Genomic DNA, 24,226 nt, shown 5'->3' with positions numbered 1-24,226 from the left:
CCGCGCCACTTCCGACTCAGCTCTTGGTTCAGGTTCCGGGGCGCCGCGGAGCTCCCGGCCTGTGGACGGCGCGCGGCGCTCTGGGGAATCCAGCGCCAAGCGCCGTGCGGTGGCTAGGATGGAGGAGGCCGGAGCGGCGGTGGTCACGGCCGGGGAGGCCGAACTGAACTGGTCCCGCCTCAGCGTGTCCACCGAGACGCTGGAGTCTGAGCTGGAGGCGCGGGGCGAGGAGCGGCGCGGCTCGCGGGAGGCACTGCTGCGGCTGCTGCTGCCTCACAATCGTCTGGTGTCGCTGCCGCGGGCGCTAGGCAGCGGCTTTCCGCACCTCCAGCTGCTGGACGTGAGCGGCAACGCGTTGACCGCGCTCGGCCCGGAGCTCCTCGCGCTGCGCGGCCTGCGCACGCTGCTGGCAAAGAACAACCGGCTCGGCGGGCCCAGTTCGCTGCCCAAGGGCCTGGCCCAGTCGCCGCTCTGCCGCAGCCTCCAGGTACTCAACCTCAGCGGCAACTGTTTCCAGGAGGTGCCTGCCTCGCTCTTAGAGCTGCGTGCGCTGCAGACCCTGAGCCTGGGCGGCAACCAGCTGCAGAGCATCCCGGCTGAGATCGAGAACTTGCAGAGGTCAGCGGGTGTGTGCCGGAGGGTGGGGAGGCCTCGGGCGGTGTCCGGGAACCCTGGGGCGCCGGGCCTGGGCGCCTCGCGTTTGTCACGTAACTATTTCCAAGCTTTGTCTTTGTGCGGTAGTGAGTTCTGCCCAACCATCCCAGCAAGTTGTTGTAAATATCTAGTATGATCGCTTGTGTGACCGTTTGGTATGTTGTGTTTGGCCTATGCGGATTCTCGAGGCATTTTTTCTGTCTTCCTTATTGAATCTGGAGCGTGATCCGAACTGAGTGGGAACTCAAAACAGATGTAAATCAGAGGTTGTCACTTCTTTGCTCAAAAGTCTTCCGTGGTTTTCCATCTCTATAGATCAAAGTACATGCCTTTGAGCATGGCATACAAGGTGCTCTGACCTGACCCTTGCTTTCCACTACATTTGCAGCTTCGTCTTCTCTGTGGCTCTACCAACTACCATTTGTGGAGTTCAGTGACCTATCCATTTTCCCCATAGAGAAAGCAGCTTGGAGTTGCTGTTAGGCACTCAGTATGTGTTGAATGGATGCAGTGCCTCTGTACACTTGCTGTTTCCCTTGCTTGGAATGTTTCCTTCACCTGGCAAACGCCTATCATCCTTCAAAAGCTATCTCAAGTTATCATCTCTGTGATTCCTTTTTTTACTACTCCCTGCACAACAATTTTTTTCTTTACTACTCCCTGCACAAAAAAGTACAGCCTATACTGTACTTTCTCTGTGCTTCATTCATCCTGCCGTTGCATTTACCTTATTGGATATAATTCCTTGTTTACAGGAATTATCTGCTTCGCCTACTAGATTATGTAGTAAATATGTTAAATTTAACTGTAGGAGGAAGCAGAGAAACAGGATAATAAAAGTGCCCGGTGGGGGAGTGGGAAATAGAGTGAAATGTATTGTACAAAATGAAAAAGAGGTATCTTCCATCTGTAAGATATTTTCACACTTTATTGTATTTTCAGAGATAATAGAATGTTAAATGTAGAAGGGACCTCAGAGTTAAGTGTAGCAAAAGAATATTGGCCTGGGAAAAAAGAACTCTTGGTGCCTCAGCCTTAGGCAAGTCACTTGTATCCTAACTGTAGCATATCCTAACTGTAGCTTTCTAATCTACAAAATGAAGCATGTGGGTAAGATGTCTCTTTGTTTACTCTTAAATAGATATTTACTGAATACCTGCCCTGTGTCAGGCGCTGTCCCAAGTATTGGGGATACAATGGTGAACATGATCCAGGAGACAGACATTAAACAACTAACTGTGAACCTCATTATTTAATTACAGTGGTTATGAGTTCTATGAAGACCTACAGAATGCCTTGAGACAAAATGACAGAGGCACATGGGAAAGCCCAGAGGCAAGGAGGGTAACTACTAAAATTCTGAAAGAAGGACATTGTACTGGGAAGTGAGCAAGAGGGAAAGTGGCAAATATAAATTCAGGCAAGTCAGCCCATGTCAGGTCTTGAAGGCTATGATAAAGTTTGGATTTTGTTCTAAGTGCACGTGAGAGAGTTTTAAGCATGTGTCTTGTTGCTGTGCAGGAATGGAGTGAGGAGAGGGTGAAGAGATAGAGATTTTGAGGGCTGGTTTGAAGGAGGTCATTGTAGTAGGACGAGAGATGATGGTAGCTTATACCAGGGTGATACTAGGGTATATGATAAGAAATGGAAGATACGGAGAAAAGATTAGAGGTAAAATTGACAGCCCTTGGTTCCTTCTAATTTTAATGTTACATAATTCCAGCTTTGGGATTTTCTTAATATACTAACAGGAACCTAGGGAAAGTATTATTTCCATCGTATGGAGAGAAAAGTAGGCAAAAGTCCCATTTATTTAATACTTACAATGCAGTAGATCCTGTCATAGGTGCTAAATATGCTTTTTAATTCTCACAATGATCCCATGAGATAATGTGCTCCCTTTTTTCAGAGGCAGAAACTGAGGCTCAGAGAAAGTAAGTCACAAGATTACAAGGCTAGTAAGGGTTGGAACTGTATTTGACCTCTGTGGTCTATGACTCCAGACCCTTGAATTCTGCACAGTGGCAGAGTACTAGAACCTGAATCTTTGTCGAGGGGTTGGAGGGTCGTGGGTTTTTTTTGTTTTGTTTTGTTTTTTGTTTTTTTTGAGGCGGAGTTTCAGTCTGTTGCCGAGGCTGGAGTGCAGTGGCATGATCTGGGCTCACTGTAATCTCTGCTTCCTGGGTTCAAGTGATTCTCTTGCCTCCGCCTCCCAAGTATCTGCGACTACAGGAGCGTGCCATCACGCCAGCTAATTTTTGTATTTTTAGTAGAGACAGTTTCACCATGTTGGCCAGGCTGTTCTCAAACTTCTGACTTCAAGTGATCCATCCATCTGCCTCTCAAAGTGTTGGGATTACAGGTGTGAGCCACTGCACCCACCCTGGAACTTGAATCTTTGGACTTCTGTACTGTTGGATTTGTGATCAGGAGGATTTGTCAAAGTCATTCACGTAGTTGACTGATTTTCTGACTCAATTTTCTGGGCTAGCAACTGTGCTATCTGTGTTTATTGTTCATTGTGTCTTTGACTCCAGTAATGTATGATATCTTTAACGTCACTGTTTTCATTTTTCAGTTGCATGCTTTATTTCTCTTTACTGCTAAGAATTGGTAAAGGTTTAGGCTATGCTCCAAATATAAACTGATTGAGTGTAGGTTAAAAGGGTTGTGTAGAAATATACTCTGAGCTCGAAAAAGCCTTGGCAATGACCCAAATCGTCCCCTTCTATTTACAGATGAGGAGACTGAGATTTATTATCACTGACTTTGCTTGAGGCCAGATAGTGACAAGTAAGAGTTATGTGGTTCAGCCCTCAAATACGGCTATTTACTACTAATATGATGCATTAAAGCTTCAAAAATGTAGAGGTGGAGGTTTAGCCTCTTAAACTACTTGTCCAAGAACACCATCTTCTCTTAGAAAATCTGTGGATTCTCTAGACTTCATTGGTTACTCTGATTTATATTGTATACTGTGTATGCCATGCTGCTTTGTAAACCAGATCTAGTGTTTTGGTACATTAAGAAGATACGTGTCCTCTGTAAGAGCAATTATTAAAATAGTACAGACTATATAATCCATGAAAACTCCCCCACTCCTTCCACTCTTTATCATTTAAGGAAAGAATAACAAATGAATACTCATGGCTAAATTGGTGTCATTGACCTCTCCAGATTTAGCAGGGTATCTATGTTTTCTATACCCTATCGATTCTTTCCCCTAGTGGCAAAATCTTTTTTTTTTTTTAACATTTTCTGAAGGATCACTTTCAAAGTATAACAAGTATATATTGAAAATCTTACTTATTTTTATGATTAACTTCATTCTCCTGGAGTAAATTAGGCTATTAGTGTGAACCATGCAGTTGTGGATGTAGATACTTTCCATCAAAATGTGTTTAATCTTCAGCAAATAAATATAATTGTTTGGCTATAGTATATATAGGCAAATTTGTTTTTGTTACATAATGCTGAAAAAGTAGGTATAATTCATATTCTGACTTATTTTTCTGAATCATACCTTTTATTCTTCTCAGCTTAGACATTAATTGAGGAAGAGCTTAATAGCTTATCATTCAATGGCCAATAGACTTTATTTAAGTAAACAAAACTTCAGGATTGTTTGGCAAATCCAGTATGCTAGGTATTTGGAGAGTGGGTTTGAGCACAACTGAGTTTCATTGGTACTCTTCTACAATCTTTTCTTCTTAAGTAATGCCTTCCTTTTTCTGTTCATGATGCTTCTCACCATCTGTTTGCTGTGGTTTTGAAAGATTGAAATAGGAAGGTGTGACAAAACAAAAGCTAAAAGTTAATGCTCTGGAATGTTTTGAGGTTAGTGTACAATAGGTTGATATCTTAGGAAAGAGATAGATGACTCAGCCAGATGATAGAATGCAGTAAAGTTTAAATGAAAACTCTTTTCCACATTTAGAATCACATACTGAGGTTTTCACTGGCTCTCAACATCATCCATCTGACTTTTTTTATTGCCTTAATTTGGGGCAAGTATCAAGAGATGATGCATCTGGGAGGGGGGAGGGATAGCATTAGGATATATACCTAATGTAAATGATGAGTTAATGGGCGCAGCACACCAACATGGCACATGTATACATATGTAACAAACCTACATGTTGTGCACATGTACCCTAGAACTTAAAGTATAAAAAAAAAGAGATGATGTATCTATTTGTGTGTCTACTTTTGAACATATAGGTACCTTAAAATCCTGTGGTGTTAGTATTTGAAAATCATTTAATACAAAGATGCTACTTCAAGAAAACATTCTTTATCTACAGATGTTCTTATCTTTCTGCTTCTTTTCCTTTCTGTTTTCTACCTCTTTGTACTTTCCTGTCTTACTTTAATTCCATCTCCCTTTAACCAACTATGTAAGATAAGATTAATGTATATTTTTATTTTTTTGTTTTTTGGGTTTTGATTGTTGTTTATTTGGTTGTTTGTTGTTGTTGTTGTTGTTGTTGTTTCTTTTTTTTTTTTAGAGTTAGAGTCTCACCCTGTCCACCAAGCTGGAGTGCAGTGGTGCGATCTCACCCACTGCAGCCTCTGCCTCCCAGGTTCAAGTGATTCTCCTTCCTCAGCCTCCCAGGTAGCTGGGATTACAGGCACCTGCCACTACACCTGGCTACTTTTGTTTTGTTTTTAGTAGAGACGGGGTTTCACCATGTTGGCCAGGCTGGTCTCGAACTCCTGACCTCAAGAGATCCGCCTGCCTCAACTTCCAAAAGTGCTGGGATTAGAGACGTGAACCATTGTGCCCAGCTTAATGTATGTTTTTATGATGTTCGGTGTCATTTTTATTTGATTGGAGAGGCAGAAAGCATTTTCTAATTTTACCTGTGCTAGCCTGTTTTTTCAGTGGGTCATTGTACTTGATAGAGAAAAGGCATCCACTGCAGTATCCCTAAGGATTGGAAACGTGACTTATTTATCAAGAGACAGTTTTAAGGTCAATGTATTAATGCTAAACAGGAAAGGAATAATTCGTTCCATAAATTCAGTGAGTACTTTTCTTGTTTTTTGTATTCTTCAAGTACTGAAAGAATAGAATTGTTCCAACCCTAATTAACAGAGTTGCAGTGTTGATAACCACAAGAACTTAACCCCTACAGTTTTGCTACAAATTCAACAACAGTTTCCTTTCTTCTTACACAAAAGTGTATTTGGAAACAGTAGAGTATGTTACAGAAATTTGATTCCCACAAATCATCAAAAGGTGTCAAGTCCCTAGAAATTTGGAAATTATTTGAGTTAGAAAGTAAAAAATAAGCCTGAAACTGTAAATTTAATATGATGGTTATGTAATTTGATTAGTGTTATTCATCAGTTGCAAAAGAGAATTTACGTAATTGCAAAATCACGGCCTTAGTTACATTTTAGAACATCAAATCCTTTTCTGCCAAAGTCAAGGTAACTACTAATGTTTGGCATCCTTTCCGTCTACCTTCCCCGTCCACTTCCAAAGCATTGAAAGAAGACATTGAGTAGCAAATAACCACCAGAGACTAGTTTTTTCTTGGTTCCAGACTGTCTTAATAAGTTCAGGCTACTATAAGAAGACATAAACTGAGTGACTTATAAACAACACAAATTTATATATCACAGTTCTGGAGGCTGGGAATTCCAAGATCAAGGTGGTGGCAGATTTGATGTCTGGTGAGGGCTTTCTTCCTGGTTCATAGACTACAATCTTCTGACTGTGGCCTCACATTGTTATGGGATCTCTGGGGTGTTGATTTTTCTGGCCGGAAACCTCTGTGGCCATGGCACTTTTGCCCAAGTTCTTGTCCTACATCCGGAAAGAATGAGATACGCAGACAAGTGAAGCGTGAAGAAGAATATTATTTAGTGTTAGAACAGCTCAGAGGAGTGAATAGCTCCTCTCAGTAGGCAGGTCGTCCCTTCAAGTGTTCAGCTCTCAGCAGAGAAGAGGCGCGGGAGAGGGTGGCCCCTTTCCTCAGGCAAGTCATTTGAATGTCTCTGCAGGTCTCTGAAGCTCTTGGAGGTCTCTGAAGCTCTCAGCAGAGAGGGCAGTTCCTCTCTCCCGACAGGTCGTCTCTGCAGTGCTCAGCTGAGAGGATACTTCTCTCTGCAGTTGGTCACCCCATCCCATCTTCTCTCTGTCCTCTTCCTCTTCTGCCCTGTTCTGGCTGAGCCCAGGGCTTTTGTGGACCTCAGAGGGGAGAAAGTACATGCTGATTAGTTCATGGGTGACCATGGGTGGGCGGGAAGAGGCACCAGGAGTCCCCACTCCTGTCTGCCCAACTGGCAGCTTGGCCACCAACCTTCAGGCCCTCCCTGGCCCAAAGGTGGGGCCTTACTGGGGACCCACCCTCTTCTGTCCAGGAATCAATCTGCCTCCTGCTGCCCTTCATGGCACCCCTGGCTCAGCCCCAGCTCCCACTCCCATCTTGGAGCAGGGGCTGGAGAGAGGCCAGGCAGCCGGAGAAGACACCCTTTAGCCTGCAGGGATGGGGGAGGATCCTTCCTGGGGCCCCCAAGGGGGCAGGCTGCAGAGACACCCAGCTCCTGCACCTGGGAGGACAGCTGTAGCCGCTCGCAGGAAGGCAGATTCTGCCTGCTCCTAGCCCTCCCCCAAGAGCACAGGGAGGCTCAGATCCACAGCTGCAGTTTAGGTGGCTGTAGCCCCACCCAGGAGGTTGGGGCTTCTCCCTGCTGTGTAGAGCAGGAGGCCTGGGTCTGCAGCTGCAGGTTGGGCTACCACAGTTGCACCTGGGGAGCTCCGGTCCCAACACAGAAGGGGCAGGGCGCCCCCCAACTCCATGGAATGTGCAGCCCCAGCTGTGCCTCCCTGCTACATCAACATGATGGAGAGAGGAAGCAAGTTCCCTTGGGACTCTTCGAAGGACGCTAATCCTATTAATGAGGGCTCCACCCTCTTGACCTTATCTAATCCTTTAGTTACCACCCAAAGACCCCACTTTTTTAATACCCTAACATTAAGGAGTTAGGGTTTCAACATGAATTTTGGGAGGGCACAGGCATTCAGTCCATAACACTGACCTAAGCAAATAGAAAGGATAACATTTACACTTGCCCTCAGACTCACTCTTCCTTTTTTTCACTTTTTTCTTTTCTCCCTCTCTAAACTATATTGCAAGTTATTATTTAGCTATCAAATCCTTTGTAAAAAGGACTTTGAAGTTTGCTCAGTTTTTTTCCCTCATAGTCTTCTCATTGAAATAGTTCCTTTTCCAGGAACCTAGTAGTTTCTGAATATTTGAACTCCAAATATTCTATTCCATTCTGTTCCGTTCTATTCTATTCAAGTAGCTATCATCATTGAAAAATAGGGATTTCTGAGTAACTGAGCAGTAACTTATGCCATACTTGGTAGAATTTTAAAAATCCTGCCTAGGAACTTTTTTCACCAATGCTTAAGCACTTGCAGTAGGAGAATTCAATCTTGTAACCAGTTGACTTTTGCTGCAAGATAATCTTTGAAAGAGAAAGAAAATAACATAAAATCAAAGTTATCAGCTTACTTTTTCTAAACATTTTAAGTCTAAAGAGGGAAATGGAATTTTGAAAAGCTTTACACGATCAGAAATATGTTTTTTTAAAGTGTCAATAATACATATATTTGTTTGTTTGTTTGAGACACAGTCTCACTTTGTCACCCAGGCTGGAGTGCAGTGGTGCGACCTCGGCTCACTGCAACCTCTGCCTCCCAGGTTCAGGTGATTCTCCTGCCTCAGCCTCCTGAGTAGCTGGGATTACAGGTGCCTGCCACCTCACCTGGCTAATTTTTTTTTGTTTTTTGTTTTTTGTTTTTTGTTTTTAAGTAGAGATGGTATTTTACCAGTTAGCCAAGCTGGTCTCGAACTCCTGACCTCAAGTAATCTGCCTGCCTCAGCCTCCCAAAGTGCTGGGATTAGGTGTAAGCCACCGCACCTGGCCTAATGTATTTTTTAAAAAGACAAAATGTTTGATTCAACTTGGCATTTTGAATAACCACACATCAAGGAAGGCTGAGATTATGAAAGACAGAAAAATTATACTTGAGAAAATATCTGTAATAAGGCAATCTGCAATGAATTTTTAAGTACATTTACTAATTTCAGAGAGGTAAAGGAAGGAACTTCATCAGTGAAGCAAGAATAGAGAGTTTTAAAACTGACAGGAAAACCGCAATTGGAGTTTCTAGAAATGAAAAAATATAATTATTAACTGACTAACTAGACTAAAAGGTGAATAGAAATCAGCTGAAGAATGAATCCATAAGCTGAATGATTTTACTCAGTTATTTTCCTGGAATTCAGCTTAAAGAGATAAAGAAATAAAAAGTATGAAAGAAGTATTAAGACATAGAGGATAGATCTGAAGTTAAAACTGCTAAGAGCAGCCGGGTGCGGTGGCCCATGCCTGTAATCCCAGCACTTTGGGAGACCGAGGCAGGCAGATCATGAGGTCAGGAGTTTGAGACCAGCTTGGCCAACATGGTGAAACTCCGTCTCTACTAAAAATACAAAAATTAGCCAGGCCTGGTGGCAGGCACCTGTAATCCCAACTACTCGGGAGGCTGAGGCAGGAGAATTGCTTGAACCCAGGAGGCAGAGGTTACAATGAGTTGAGATCGTGCCACTGCACTCCAGCCTAGGTGACAGAGCAAGACTCCATCTCAAAAAATAAAAATAAAAAAATAATAAAAAATAAACTGCTTAGAGCAATTCTAGAAAGGCAATGAAAGAAAGACAATGTGTGCAGTAATAGTGGCTGAAATTTCCCACAAAGAAAGGGAGCTCTCTAAACTGATATCTTAACGTGTCATAGTAAAACTTTAGAACATTAAAGATGAATAAGAAAAAATCCTTAATCCTATTGAAGAAAGAAAAAAAAAGATTACCTACAAAGGAACAAGAGTAATACTGGCTGTAATAAGATAATGGAGCAGAATTTTTGTAGTGCCGAGGAAAAGTAACTGCCAACCTAGAATTTTATGCCCAGCTAAACTATTACTCAAGAGTGAGGGGGAAAAAATTAAAATGCCAGAGACAAAGGGCTCAAAGATTAACAATCATGAGTTCTTGCTGAAAGAACTTCTAAAGGATGCACTCCAAGAAAAACCTTAAAAGAAATAAGCCTCCAAAAAAAAATGATGAATAAATTGGGAAAACATACTGATAAATCTGAATCAATTACTGATTGGAAATAAAATAAATTGGTAGAAAATCAGGGTAGAACTAAATCTAGGAGATGATACGAAGAGAAGGACAGAAGATAGCATGGTTATGTGTTTGAGAGTGAGAGAGAGTACAAAGAAAATTGAAGGGGGTAACTCCTAGCAAAATAGAAATAGCATATACAGTTCAAAACAGTGGAAGTAGAGGGAAAAGAACAAAAAGAAACTTGAGGAGCACAATAAGAAGCAGAACTAAAGGGAAAAAGTACGTGGAGATACACCATGATAATAGAAAACACAAGTCCGAGCGTCAATCATCAAGTTATACTCCATTTATAAAGATTTACACTTAAAATAAAAATACACCAATAAGTTATAAGGAAAGGGATAGGAAATGATGTACCAGGCAAATCTGTCATTTCTCATCTGAAGTACTGGATTAGGCTCCAATCTGCTTTTCCTCCTTCTACTCCTGCCCACAGTGCTCCCCTAACCCCTTCTCCAGTTGTTTGCCACTCAAAAGCCAAAGTGATCCTTCTAAAAAGTCAAGTTAAATGACTAGGCTTTGTTCAGAACTGTTTTTTCAAAATGCTCTTACAGAGGCCCAAAGGGCATTCTGTGATGTGGCCTTCCTAGGCTACCTCTCTGATCTCTTTGATGACCACAGTCCCACCTCAGTCACTCTGATCTACTCGTCTAGTCAAACTGGCTGTGTTGCTGTTTCACAACACACCAATCAGTTTTCCGTTGGGGTTTGTACTCAGTCATTTCATTTAGATCTCGTTCAGATGTCATCTCCTAAGAGGAACTTTTTCTGACCACCCTCTCTAGAGTGTCACTTCTATCACTATCTGATTGTTCCCCCTTTTTCTTTGTGACACTGAAAACTATCTGGCATAATAGACATGTTATCGATTTATTGTCTGTCTTCTCACTAAAATGTAAACTTATTCAGGTCAAGAACTTGAACTTATTTGCATTCTATTCCCTAGAATGGTGCCTGGCACATTGTAGATGTTCATATTTGTTAACTGGGCATTTTATATGATAGATAATATTATTCCATTTTTAAAAGGAAGAAACTGCAAGATTAAGTAACTGGTCCAAATTTTTATACTGGTAAGTTGTGGAGCTGGGATTGAATGAAATAAATACCAATAAAAATAAAACTGGTAAGCAGTGTTGATAATCAGAGGACATAGATTTCAGGGCAAAATGTATTTAAAAGAACAAATAGAGGCCAGGCACGGTGACTCACGCCCGTAATCCCAGCACTTTGGGAGGCTGAGGTGAGCAGATCACCTGAGGTCAGGAATTCGAGACCATCCTGGCTAACATGGTGAAACCCCGTCTCTACTAAAAATACAAAAATTAGTCAGGTGTGGTGAAAATTAGTCAGGTGTGGTGGCAGGGACCTGTAATCCCAGCTCCTCGAGAGGCTGAGGCAGGAGAATTGCTTGACCTAACTTGGGAGACGGAGATTGCAGTGAGCTGAGATCATGCCAGTGCACTCCAGCCTGGGCGACAGAGTGAGAGTCTGTCTCAAAAAAAAAAAAAAAGAACAAATAGAAATCCTTCATATGAATTAAGGCTCACTTCAGGAAGTTTTTAGCAGTCATGAGCTTGAATGTATCTGTAGTATAATTTCTGTATATTAATGGGAAAGAAAGCAAAGATTGACAGGACTCTAAGGGAAGAAGGAAAATCATGTTTATAGTAGGAGACTAACCACCAGAGCAAGAAGGCAAAATAGTAAGAGAAAAAAATTTGCTCAGTTAAGAGGTCAATCATAATAGCTACGTGTTCTTTTTGTACATATAATACATGAATGAAAATAGACCATGCTCGAGACCACAAAGGAACAAAGTTAGGCAGAATATGTGTATTTAACAACAGCAGAGCTCCCAACAAATCAATGAGATAAAGCTGTATAATTCATGAGAAAAATAGGTAAATGATATGAATAGGTGATTCTCTAAAGATATACCAATGTCTAAAACTATAAAAAGATGCTCAACTTCACTTATAGTTAGGGACCTACAGATTTGCAGATTAAAAACACAGAATGGTACCATTTTTTATACCATCAAATAGTAAATAAATAAATAAATGCTGGTGATAATACTAGGTGTTGGCAAAGTTGTAGGTTAAGGAGTGCTCTTAAATGCCAATTATGGATTTGTAAATAGCTATGACTGCACAAGGTAACTTGGCTTTATCTGTTAAAATTACACCTTATATTCTGAAATCTGCCACTTCACAGGCAATTCAAGGGAGGGAGACTCTGATTTAGTGCATCTGGATGGGATCAGGACTCCATAGCTTTAAAAATAGGGAATTCTTACTGTGGAAGTTTAGGTAATACTTTAGTAGGCTGTTTTCTCCCACATTTAAAGGTGTTTTGAAAAAACAGTTCTACTGAGTTAGCAGATTTAACAGAAAGATAAAAGTAATACAGTATTGGGAGAAAAAATCTGTATGTGTTTGTGTACTACATATGTGTATGTATATGTGTGTGTGTGTATATATATATACACACACACATATATATACACAAACACACACACACACACACACACACACACACATAGAACTGATCCTGCTACCCCTTGCAAAAATCTTTTGAAGGAAGCCTTTCAACAGTAATCATCAAAGAGTACTCTCTTTTTTTCTATTTTGGTGCAATATATGCTATGTCTAAAATGTTAACCTATTGTTGGAAAACAGTATAATTACCTGGAACTTTGATTTTATAGTAGTGGGCAATTTACACAGCCTCTGAAGTATGTAATTGCTATAATAAGAGCAAAGAAGAAATGTAGAGACTTCATAGTTTTAAAGTCTGTTCAAAAACAAGATAGTGGTTTTCCCGTTGCCTGTCAGGGCATCAATCAAATCCAAGCATACTAACATAGAATTCAGCGTTCTTGTAATCTGGTCTCTGTACAACCTTAATCTTTGATTCCTCAAGATGAATTCTCGTCTATTAAAAGGTATATTCATTGTGCCTAACAAGCCCTCTGCTCCAACCTGAAGTGTACTTTTTCTTCTCATCTAAATGGGCTAAGTCCATAGCCCAGCTGAAGTCACAGCCCTTTGGGGAAGCCTATTCCATTCAGAACTACTGTGGCCTTTTTAAAACTTTTATCTTCCTTTTCATTCAACTCCTAATGCCATTTATGGTTTGTCCCTCTTATTTTGGTATTGTAATGCCTATTTTTGGCCTTGTTTTGTGTTTCATTGTAAAGTTATCTAACATTGGTCTGTCTCGTCTGCTTAGCTATAGTATAAGCTCCCTGAAAATTGCATTGTTTCTCTAGAGACTGGATAGCACATAACAAATCTTAAGTAAAACATTTGCTGAATGAATAGATGAAACGTGTTTATTGTAGTAGACACAATGGGGTATCTTTTTCAACTTTATTTACTTTTTTGGTTTTGTTCATTTATTTTTGCAGTTTAGAGTGCTTATATCTTGGAGGAAATTTCATTAAAGAAATCCCACCAGAATTAGGAAATCTGCCTTCTCTGAATTACTTGGTATTATGTGACAACAAAATCCAAAGTGTACCTCCTCAGCTTTCACAGTGAGTAGTTCCAGGCATTTGTATATACACAGACATCTGTGCTTAGTAATTATTGTCTTGCATTCACTCACGTTTTATATGTAAAAAAGAATTAGATATTCTCAAAGTAAGTGATACATGTTAATTATAGTTCTGAGGTTTGCTGCGAGCTGGGTTTTTAAAATTTCACTTTTAAATGCTCTGATTTATTCCTCAAAATATTTATTCAGTCTATTTTCTGTAATCAAAGAATTGAGCATTAGCATATATTTCCCTAGGTTTTATGGGACTTTTAGTAATTTTATATTTGATATGAAACATTTATGTCCTAATTAGGCTTTATAATGTGAAGGATCTTAATTTCTGTTGCATTTGAAATCTTTCCTTTTTTAGTTATCTGAATGAAAAAGCATGCCCACTGCCCACCCCCATCTTCAAATCTAGCTTTTATAGCAGTTAGCACATCAGAACACTCTCTGAGTATTCTAAATTCGCCGAGTCCAAGGACAAAAGTCCTTCATGACATTTCCAAATCTGCACTTTGATCTAGTTTCAGCACCTTTTTGTTTTACTTCAGTTGACCCTAATATTGATTGCTCATTCTTAAGGGGAAATCAAGTTCTGTATACACACATATATTCAATATTTTTGGTAGTTATGTTGCTTACTGCCATTGGTTTTTATACTGCATTTATTCTAGGTTGCATTCACTTCGTTCCCTAAGTCTTCACAATAACTTGCTGACATATCTGCCACGAGAGATCCTCAACCTTATTCATTTGGAAGAGTTGAGTTTACGAGGAAATCCATTGGTTGTTCGTTTTGTTAGAGATCTAACCTATGATCCTCCAACTCTCCTGGAATTAGCTGCACGGACCATTAAGATCCGAAATATTTCCTACACTCCCTATGATCTTCCTGGGAATCTTCTTAGATACTTGGGTTCAGCCAGCAATTGCCCAAACCCAAAATGTGGAGGTAAGTTAATTCAGTATTCATGTTTCCCACTTACTTAGCTCTTTTTAAAATTAATTAAGTCTTCTGTCAGACAAAAGCTGTCTCTATTTCTGTTCCCTTTATTTTTTCACTCATTTATGAGAAAGACATTTCACTCTGGATTTTTTTTAAGAATTATTTTTCATAATATTTTAGGATTCATACATAAGGAACATACCCAGGAAGTCTCATCCTGTCTTGTCACAAGATAATAAATCAAGATGGTAAAATGAGAGGAAACTCAAGGAAGTGTAAACAGTTCTAATTGTTTAAAAACTGTTTCTAAAATGTTTGGACACCTTTTATATTTATTTGAAGGATATTTTCTTAGACCCACCATTCCCTGTATCAGATTTAATAGGGTATGATTCAAGATGTATGAGAATGGGCTGAATGTGTGCCAGTTACAGATTGTACACAAAACTTTATGTTACCTTAAGTCCATGGTTCAAAATGTCTTGAGTTTAGAGCATTTGGAGAGAATTATGCAAATGATATAAGGCAGAGTCAGGTAAGTATCCCAAGGAATTCAAAATGCTTCTGGAAATCAAAGGAGGGGGAGAGTACATTTTATTAGATCTGGAAAGAATGAGCTAATTATTGAGGTATGAATTAGATTTTGATAGGGTAAGATTGAGGATAGGAAATTTTTCAGATGGAGAATACAAAGTGGAGACGGAAGAGTATGGGGCAGACTGTTGGATGAGTAGTAATTTGCCCCAAATGTAAGGTTAGGGGAGTAATGAGAGTGGAAAGCTACATTGAGTTCAGGTTGTGAAGAGCCTGAAGTGCCAGGGTGTGTGGGTGAGAATTACTGACTGATAGTAGGTCATTTTTTATGTTGGCTCCTTCATAAAAGACTACTTTTAAAAAATCCAGTAGGTACTGAGGAAATGCTGTGTAATGATGTTCAAAACCAGGTGAGACTTTCTCTGGCAGTCCGATCTTGTCTTGAAGCTATTACATTAAAAGGGAGAAAATTATCAAATTATTCAAAGATTGTTAAAAGATAAAAAGACACTTTGAGTTTAAAAAAGATAATGCTCTGGGTCATTTCTGGCCACCTACTCTTAGAAGTAGAGATTGCAGCACTGTGCCAAGTTCAAAGTGCTTACGCTTTTCTCTGTGATTCTCCATTCCTGAATTAGCTTTCACGGTGACAGAGGAAAACACATAGGGCAGCATTCACACCAGACCCTCAGGCCTGAAAGTCTAAATCTCTTCTTTGAATTCGTGCTTTTCTGGAAATGGATCTCTACAGGAATTCTCTTTTCTCTCTTAAATATTTCCTTAATGACTTCTTTAGTATACTGGTGTGCCATTTATCTTAAGAACAAAAATGCTTTAAAAATTACCAGCTTAAGGCCGAGTGTGGTGGCTCATGCCTGTCTGTAATTCCATCACTTTGGGAGGCTGAGGCAGGAGGATCTCGTAAGCCCAGGAGTTTGAGACCAGCCTAGGCAGCATAACGAGACCCCGTCTCTACAAAAAAATAGAAACATTAGTTGGGCATAGTGGCATGTACCTGTGGTCCCAGCTACTCAGGAGGCTAAGGTAAGAGGATGGCATGGGTCTAGGAGTTCAAGGCTCCCATGAGCTGTGATCATGTCACTGCACTCTAGCCTGGGTGACAGAGTGAAACCCTGTCTCTTAAAAAAAAAAAATTCAGTTTAAAATTTGAGATAATCTGTTAGACATTTCCCCCTCAAATTTGTTAGTTATTAAACTAACTTAAAAGTACTTTTATATTCTCAGAGATATTTTTCTCTTTGTATAATCTGAAATCTTATAAATCACAAGATAGTATTATACTGCTTTAGTTCATCGTACCTCCCATAATGCTTTATTTTATTTCTTTCATCTGTTTTCGAGAAGCTAACACATTTTGGGGGATTTATTATCGGTTTTTGATTGACCAACTTATTTAATGTATCTACTTTCCTAAATCATTCCAAGTAATATACCACAAATTTCCCCTTTTTTATATTTACTACAAGATCAAAAAACTACATGGTTAGTTGAGATACCAGGAAAAAAATAAAAGTGGTATTCATTGTTTTTCCTTTGCTTGGACCACATCTTTTAATTTTGGTCCCTTATGTGATAAACACACAGTATTTGGTGCCAGAAGAAACTTAGGCAGAGTATAGAGCTTGAGATTCCTCTCCAGAGAGGTGATTGGACCAAAATTCTAGATGTTCTGGTTATACTGCAACCATTGTGACAGTCTGTCTGTTAGATATTTGCAGTATCATTTTAAGGACCAACTAGAATCCAGAGGCACAGCAACATCTGCTTTCCTCTCGGCTCTAGCTCTGTTTTTACTTAACTGAAGGGCCACAGTCGAGGAGCACTAACCTAGGAATCAAAAGGGCCAGATATTACTTTCAGTTTACCTGAAGGTGTGTAATTGTATGAGAATCAAGTGAGATCATCAGTGAAACAGATCTGAGGCCTGAAGATTTACAGTCTTTGGAAATGTAAAATGGCATTTTATTTCTTTCAATTTTGCCTTCCCAGTACATAAGAACAGGAGTACCAAAAGTCATCCCCTTTCTGAAAATTTTTTGTATACGAATTCTTTTAAGATAATTATTAAAGGAGTTTTTATGTTGTTTTGTTTTAGTCTGTGACTGTAGGGTAGTACCAAGGGGGTGGCTTGGGTAATAGAGAAAAGGCACCTCAGGTATCCTAAAATCTCCATCAGCCATTGCCCCAAGTCTCCCAGAGAAAAGAAGCTAAGTACACAGTGTCCTTTCTGTACCTGCTCCCTTTAAGATGAATTTCCTGGTTACCTCTTTACACCCAGACTCTACCTTTAAGACCTTCCAGGAGGCTTGTAGACAGCTATATGAGCAAGTACTATTTCTGCTTAAGATTCATAACAGAAAATGATATATGACGTTTCTCCAGAACACTGGAGAAAGGGCTGAAAAAGAAATTGGTTCCTTGCTTTGTAATGATTACTTTGTATTCCTTCTTCTCTTTAGGAGTCTACTTTGACTGCTGTGTCAGACAAATTAAATTTGTGGACTTCTGTGGGAAGTATCGCCTCCCACTGATGCACTACTTGTGTTCCCCAGAATGCTCTTCCCCTTGCAGTTCTGCCTCTCACAGCTCCACATCCCAGAGTGAATCTGACTCAGAAGATGAAGCTAGTGTTGCTGCACGCAGAATGCAGAAAGTTCTTCTTGGTTGAATAGGAGTGCACACTGGTGTGAAATACTTAAAAAACTGAGCAAAGGTGGTTAGATAAGAAAATAGAGCTTGAAGTTCACTAGAAACTTCATCTTCATCTTAAGTGTTCATGCAAGAGTCTGGGATGATATAAAACATTTTGTGTTTCATCTACCCATTCAGCAGGAATGAGTCCAGTCCCATGTTTGGATTCTTTTAACATAATTTATTGTGAATGATAGTTCCACATTTGGCTGATGGTTTGCAGTTTTCACTCAAGTTTTACCTGAATCACAAAGCAGAATGGTACGTTTTGAAGAGCAGTTCTACAATAAGCCATAAGTAGTATACCTTTTGGCAGTTGAGATGGAGAAAGTGAGAAATAATCAAAGCTATAATTGCCAGAGTTGCCCTTGGGTTTAGGTAGAACACTATATACCATATATACTATATGTGCCATATATATATGTATTATATGCCATAAACAGGATTCACCCTCCCTTTTTTTATTGCCTGTATGTCTGGATTAGTTCAGAGAAGCTCACAGATGGTTACATAGGACGTAAACCTTTCTGACAAACTAACTGGTGACGTAAGGCATATAACGGTTAAGTGGGATATTAAAACTTTTTTGTTCTTTTCCTTTGTTCTATAGGATTGCTATTAACCTTATGTAATCTAGCAATGATTGTTATAGTGCCTTAATCCAGCAAGGATATAAAAATGTATTCAAGAAATAATGCCAGAGCAACATATAACCTGACATACCATGCAGAACATTTTAAAATATTCTTTAGCAGAACTAGGTAAATAACAGTATATCTGATATCCATGGGCCTCTTAATATTTTTTTGTTTAAATGTGCACTCATCCCTTATAAGCACATTACTTTTACACTTAATGGTAGGCCATAGTCTTGATCAATCTGTTCATCATAAGACAGAGTAAGAATTTTTAACAAAAAATTCTAAAAGAGATATAAGCTAGGAAAGCTTCTTTATATCTTGCATTAAATGGGTAGGGAAAAAATATGACTCTTGCCCATGTCACGTACTGGACCATCTTTCTCTGCTTTTTAAAGAAAAACTAATGAAACTAGAAAAACATCACAACAAGCCAAACAAAAATGGGGAAAAGGTGTCATTGTCCTTATACCTAATAAAACCGTTTCCAGAGCTACTTTAACTATGGAAGCATTTTCAAAAATAAAGTATTAATAAAATAGAAAAAGCTTATTAATATATTATATCCTTAATGTATAGCAGGAAAATAGTTTCACAAATTAATTGCTATTAGAAATTACCAAATTTTTATTAACTAGTTTAACATGCAATACAAATTGAATTTTAAGTAGAATTTAAGTACAATATAAGTTGATATAAAGTAAATGCTTACTGGTAATCATTAAATAACTAATAACATCACTTGTTAAATGTTAAACATGCAGTAAGAAATGTCAAATATACAGGTCAGATAAGCGTTAGAACATCAGGTGATACCTTTTCTGATTTCTGGCATTCATGGCACACCATTTCTTAAAAGCAGATTGTTGTATAATAACATATAAATGTATTAGAGTTTTTTTCATATATATATATTTTTTATTTTAGAAGAAACTAGCATAATTCAGGATTTATGTGTTTATTTGTATATTAATTCATGAAACATGAGAGTTTCATGAACTGCAGATGTGAAACGCTGCTATAGAATGAATCCCTACACCTTTACCCTGTTATAATGTAGTAAGATTTTGTTTTCCTTTTGATTGAGAAATTTTCTGTGTCTATAGAAGTAATCTAATATGTTCCTACTGGCTAGAAGAGTAATACAGTCATAAAATAGAGGTATAAAGTCTTTGCTTACTTCTCCATGTGAGCCACAGCAAACTGCAGAGTGTACAATTATGAAAGGTAAAGATGACTTAGGCTGTGCCTAAGTGACAAATGTAAAATGTTTTGTAAATAAGTGACTTAGCTAAGATACATAAGATATTTTCATAGAAAATCATGTATTCATAGTAAAATACTCAAATTGATAGGACCAATTTTTTTTGGCCTGAATGCTTATGCCTACTTCCTAATCAATTACCAGCTTGACTTGAGCAACTGCTTGAGTAGTCTTCTAAGAGTTAGTCTTCGTAAAATAAATGGATAGGTATGTAAATATATAATCTTACATAGCCTTTCCAAATTCCTAGAAAGAAGGTCTACTGCTTCATCTTTTACAGATGTAAATAGGTCCAACCAGAGAGTTTCTGGCCTTTGCATATAAGAATATAGATGTATATCACAGTATTATTTCAACAAAATGTTATGGTTCTATGTATAGTTGAAAAACCTATGATCAGCGTACCGTTGTCTCTTGGTAATTTTTAATGAAGTATACGTTTAGCTGTCGGTTTTATCTTTTGTAAATCTTTGACCTGACGTTTTATAAGAGCAGCTAATAATTTCTAAGATTTTCCCTGTTTCTTTATCCTACCTTTCCTTTTCTTGTAACTGATTAGGGAAATTAACCAGAAGTCAGATACAAGGGACTTGATAATCTAGAAACCAGATAATCAGCTCCCAAGTCATATAGCTAACTATGTATTTAAAATAACAGTCTGTCGCTTTAGTTCCTAAGTCATATACTTATGTTTAATTATGATAAATAATCTTTAATTGGGGTTTTTAAAAGACAGAATTAGCAAAGTCTAATTTTTATAATGAAATAAGTTTTTGATATTGATCTACTTGGACAATTTTAGTGACCAAATCTACAGATAAAACTGCTTAAGCATAACATTAACATATTTAGAATGGCATTCTTCAGTGCTAGTATTTTAAATTGGAATTAGTACACTGTGCATTCTTAGTAGTCTTTATCCCTAGAATCAATTGTCTCAGCATCACCAAACTGAGTTGGTGAAATAAGTGCTAAGATTCTGGGCAATAGGAAGATTAGTGAATATGATACATGGATTCCAGGGTGCCAGGGATTGGCTGACTAATATTAAGGACCAGCTGGCCAGGGTCCTCAGTATTCTAGTATTTGAGTAGTGGAGGTAAATCCAAAGGTGACTGTCATATTTTACTTCTGAATGTGTGCTGAAGTGTCTTTTGTTCAAAAATTGTTGATATTTAGAACTTCAGGTTACCACATTTAAAAGTAAAGACTTGGCTGGACACGGTGGCACACACCTGTAATCTTAGCACTTTGGGAGGCCGAAGTGGGTGGATCATATGCAGTCAGGAATTTGAGACCAGCCTGGCCAGCATGGTGAAACCTCATCTTTACTAAAAATACAAAAATTAGCCGGGCATGGTGACGCACGCCCATAGTCCCAGCTAACTCTGGAGGCTAATACAAGAGAATCACTTGAACTTGGAAGACAGAGGTTGCAGTGATCTGAGATCACTCTGCTGCACTCCAGCCTGGGTAAGAGTGAGACTCTGTCTCAAACAAAAAAAAAAAGATTTGCATTGTAAATTGTACCTCAATTTGAGAAGTTTTTGTTTGTGTAAATAAAAGTAAAAAGGAATCCACAATAATGTTTTGTAATAGTGCACACCAGTTTTACCAGATTTTGTAACTATCAGATTTAAACAAAAAAAGAGAAGGAAGAGGCTGATTGCTGGAGTGTTTTAGAAGCCACAGGGCTAGAAGAGAAGTCACCACACACCTAGGGACAGTCGTAGGCCAAGAAAGCCCTTTAAAGTAATAGTGAATTGTTTTAAAATGAAGTTATTGAGTGGCCTACTGACTACCATCCAAAAACCTTTATCACCAAATTTGTTCAGTGTTTGCTATTGGGAGATCATCCATATCCCTCCATAATTAAGGGCCAGCAAGTAATAGGATCTTCTTACAGCCAACCTTGCTGTTCCCAAAGGGAGAAAGTAATACGTCGTTAACCTGGAATTGTGGTATAACAGGTAGCCTTGGTTAATGTTTTACCTTTTCACTATGTAAAAAAGAAAAAACAGTAAGCAAATAGTGCAAATAAAACTTGATCTTTTAAAGCATTTTAGCAGTTGCTATTTATGTAAAAAGTTAATGGTTATTATTCCTAAGTTTTCATAAGACCCTTGGTAGACAAAACTATCAGTTATAGTATGTATATATAAGGTTAGTTAAGCTGCATTTAGTTAGGAACATTTAGTTTTTACCTAAATGATTCTTTTTTTATCCAAAAATAGAGATTTTATTATGTCGTTATAAATATTACTCTCCATTTAGTCCAAAATAGTGGGCTTTTTAAGTTGTGCCAGGGACTTAACAATAGTAAAAGCGACTGTATAGATTTTTATGCAATGTGACCTATAAGGCATAGTTCTGATTCCTTCTATATTGAATGTCCCTGTTTCCATATTAAGTGTTATGCCCTGTATAACATTAATGAATTTAATAGTGTACAATTTGGGGCCAGGCGTGGTGGCTCACACCTGTAATCCTGGCACTTTGGGAGGCAGAGGCAGGCAGATCACCTGAAGTCAGGAGTTTGAGATTAGCGTGGCCAACATGGCAAAATCATGTCTCTACTAAAAATACAAAAATTAGCCGGGTGTGGTGGCGCATGCCTGTAGTCACAGCTACTCAGAAGCCTGAGGCAGGAGAATCGCTTGAACCCAGGAGGCGGAAGTTGCAGTGAGCCAAGATTGCGCCATTGCACTTCAGCCTGGGTGACAGCAAGACTCGATATCCCAAAAAAATAAAAAATAAAAAATTATGTGCAATTTTGTATTTTCATAGTCGTATCTTTTTAAAGGTATCAGTGATTTCAGTTGTGGTCAGGAAGTATGTGCCTTAAATCCTCTACTCTAGACCCAAAGTTTGGAGATCTATATTATTTAATAAGTTGTTTCTGACAACATTGTTACCTTTTTCATTTGACTTGAGGGAAAAACTGAAAGATTCCTTCTCATAAAATGGCCTAATGTGTATCAGTCTAGGACTTCTGGGGAGGGAACCTCTACCATGCATTCTGTCCCAGAATGTCAAAGCCATAAGAATCAGTGTCCCCTGAAATAAAATCACTGAAAAGATACGTTCTCTTATATATTATTTTAAAAATTTATCTGGTGCCACCAAAGAATGACAGCAGTTTCCAACCAACTTCATATTTATAGCATCATATGAAGATATTGTAAGGCTTAGCGTATTTTGCCACTGGTTTTCTTTGTAATATAGGTTGAAAGTGAGACATGTTTGAATACTTTTGTATGTGAATATCTCCCATTCTTTTTCTATCTCCCTTGGTCTATATTTATTAATAATTGTTATTAAAAAAACAGTTCACTAATGAACTCTGCATATTATTGAACACTCATAGGGCAATATTGATTTGGTTGCTACCAGACTTTTACCTAACATTAGTCTTTCTCAATAGTTGTTGTAAAGGACAGTATTCAGTCCAGTAAATATTAAAGTGTATTATATTAGTTTAATGAAGTTATTTATATACTGTCATACCACAAAACTATGGTGGAAAGAGCATCTGCATTCACCAGAAAGTACTTGTTCCTTTGACTGTCAATAAATTGGATAAGACTTTTTTATTGTAAATTCCAGCTATTGGAAGATGTGGGAATAAGATTGACATTGCTGTTCAGTATTGCAAAAACGACTAAATTGGTTAATTATGTCTACCACTTATGTTTAAGAGAATCCTTTCTCTGACTTAAATTGTTAACATTGTGATATTGAGAAAGAATGTTAACCTAAACAGTCACTTCACAACAATCATGTAAAGACGTGTATGCTTGCAGTTGAGGTTTTTTTGCATTTCTGAGCCCAGTTTGTATTCATGAGAAACAAAAACATAACGGGAGAAAAGTTTTAAATAACCAGCATTGTAAGTTTTTTGTAAAGTTTGGGATGTCAAAGTATTAACGAAGGATACTGAAAACATACTTTTACTTTGGTCAAATTACTTTTTATGATCTGATTTCTTAATTTTCTGTATTTGAAATCTTGCAAATTTGGAGTATCTACATCTATAGATAAATAGATAACAAACTTAATGGTAGAAATAAGTGTAATTCAGCAACATGATTCAACAGTTTTTATTTTTAGGATAAGTTACCGTTTATTATATTAATATCAAATTTATGTATTGCCTTGTAATGCTAAATGTTCTTAAAAGAATATTTGGGCTGCTTCAATTCTACCACCTACTTTCCCCTCCCCCAGTTCATACAAAAGATCTTATATTAGCCAGTCCTCTATGTGAATTTTGCCATATCAAGCATTGTGCCTTATTTTAATAAAACTGTTTTGTTGGAATCCATTTCTATATTAAAGTCTCTATATTGTTGATATTTGCCTGATTACTTGTTATATCATTGAATACATTAAGTATGTACTAACATTGACTCTGTTCTAGATGCAATGGATAAGATAAATTAGACTTGTCTACTAGTCTTCCTTCTGCTTCCACAGTCTCAATAGACTTACGGATGCATGCTCTAATAAGAAATTGGTGAGATCATCCTGCTAACTAAGGCCAGTTATTTCTTGCATTTAGTAGAGAATCACACAGTCTTAACCCAGAGTAATATAGTTCTAACTGAGCACATTGACATAGCACTTCATATCAATATTTTATAGTGCCATTATTTTGGTGACATTAGAACACCTAATATTTTTCTAGATTCCAGGATATGGAAGAATGCTGTGGTTA

General features: G+C 38.3%; 1 protein-coding gene across 1 annotated transcript; it reads left to right on the top strand.

The window, feature by feature from the left end:
- On the top strand, positions 1-23,860 carry LRRC58 (leucine rich repeat containing 58). Its single transcript, XM_010387088.2, has 4 exons — positions 1-618; positions 13,282-13,410; positions 14,090-14,367; positions 17,376-23,860. Exons 1-4 carry the CDS (start codon positions 119-121, stop codon positions 17,582-17,584), a joined length of 1,116 nt encoding a protein of 371 aa, XP_010385390.1. The 5' UTR covers positions 1-118; the 3' UTR covers positions 17,585-23,860.
- Positions 23,861-24,226: the final 366 nt, after the last annotated feature.

This window comes from Rhinopithecus roxellana, chromosome 1 (genome assembly GCF_007565055.1).
Source record: "Rhinopithecus roxellana isolate Shanxi Qingling chromosome 1, ASM756505v1, whole genome shotgun sequence".
In the NCBI taxonomy this organism is placed as follows: Eukaryota; Metazoa; Chordata; class Mammalia; order Primates; family Cercopithecidae; genus Rhinopithecus; species Rhinopithecus roxellana.
The sequence above is the reverse complement of the archived record's forward strand: the minus strand, read 5'-3'. Positions and strand labels throughout refer to the sequence as shown.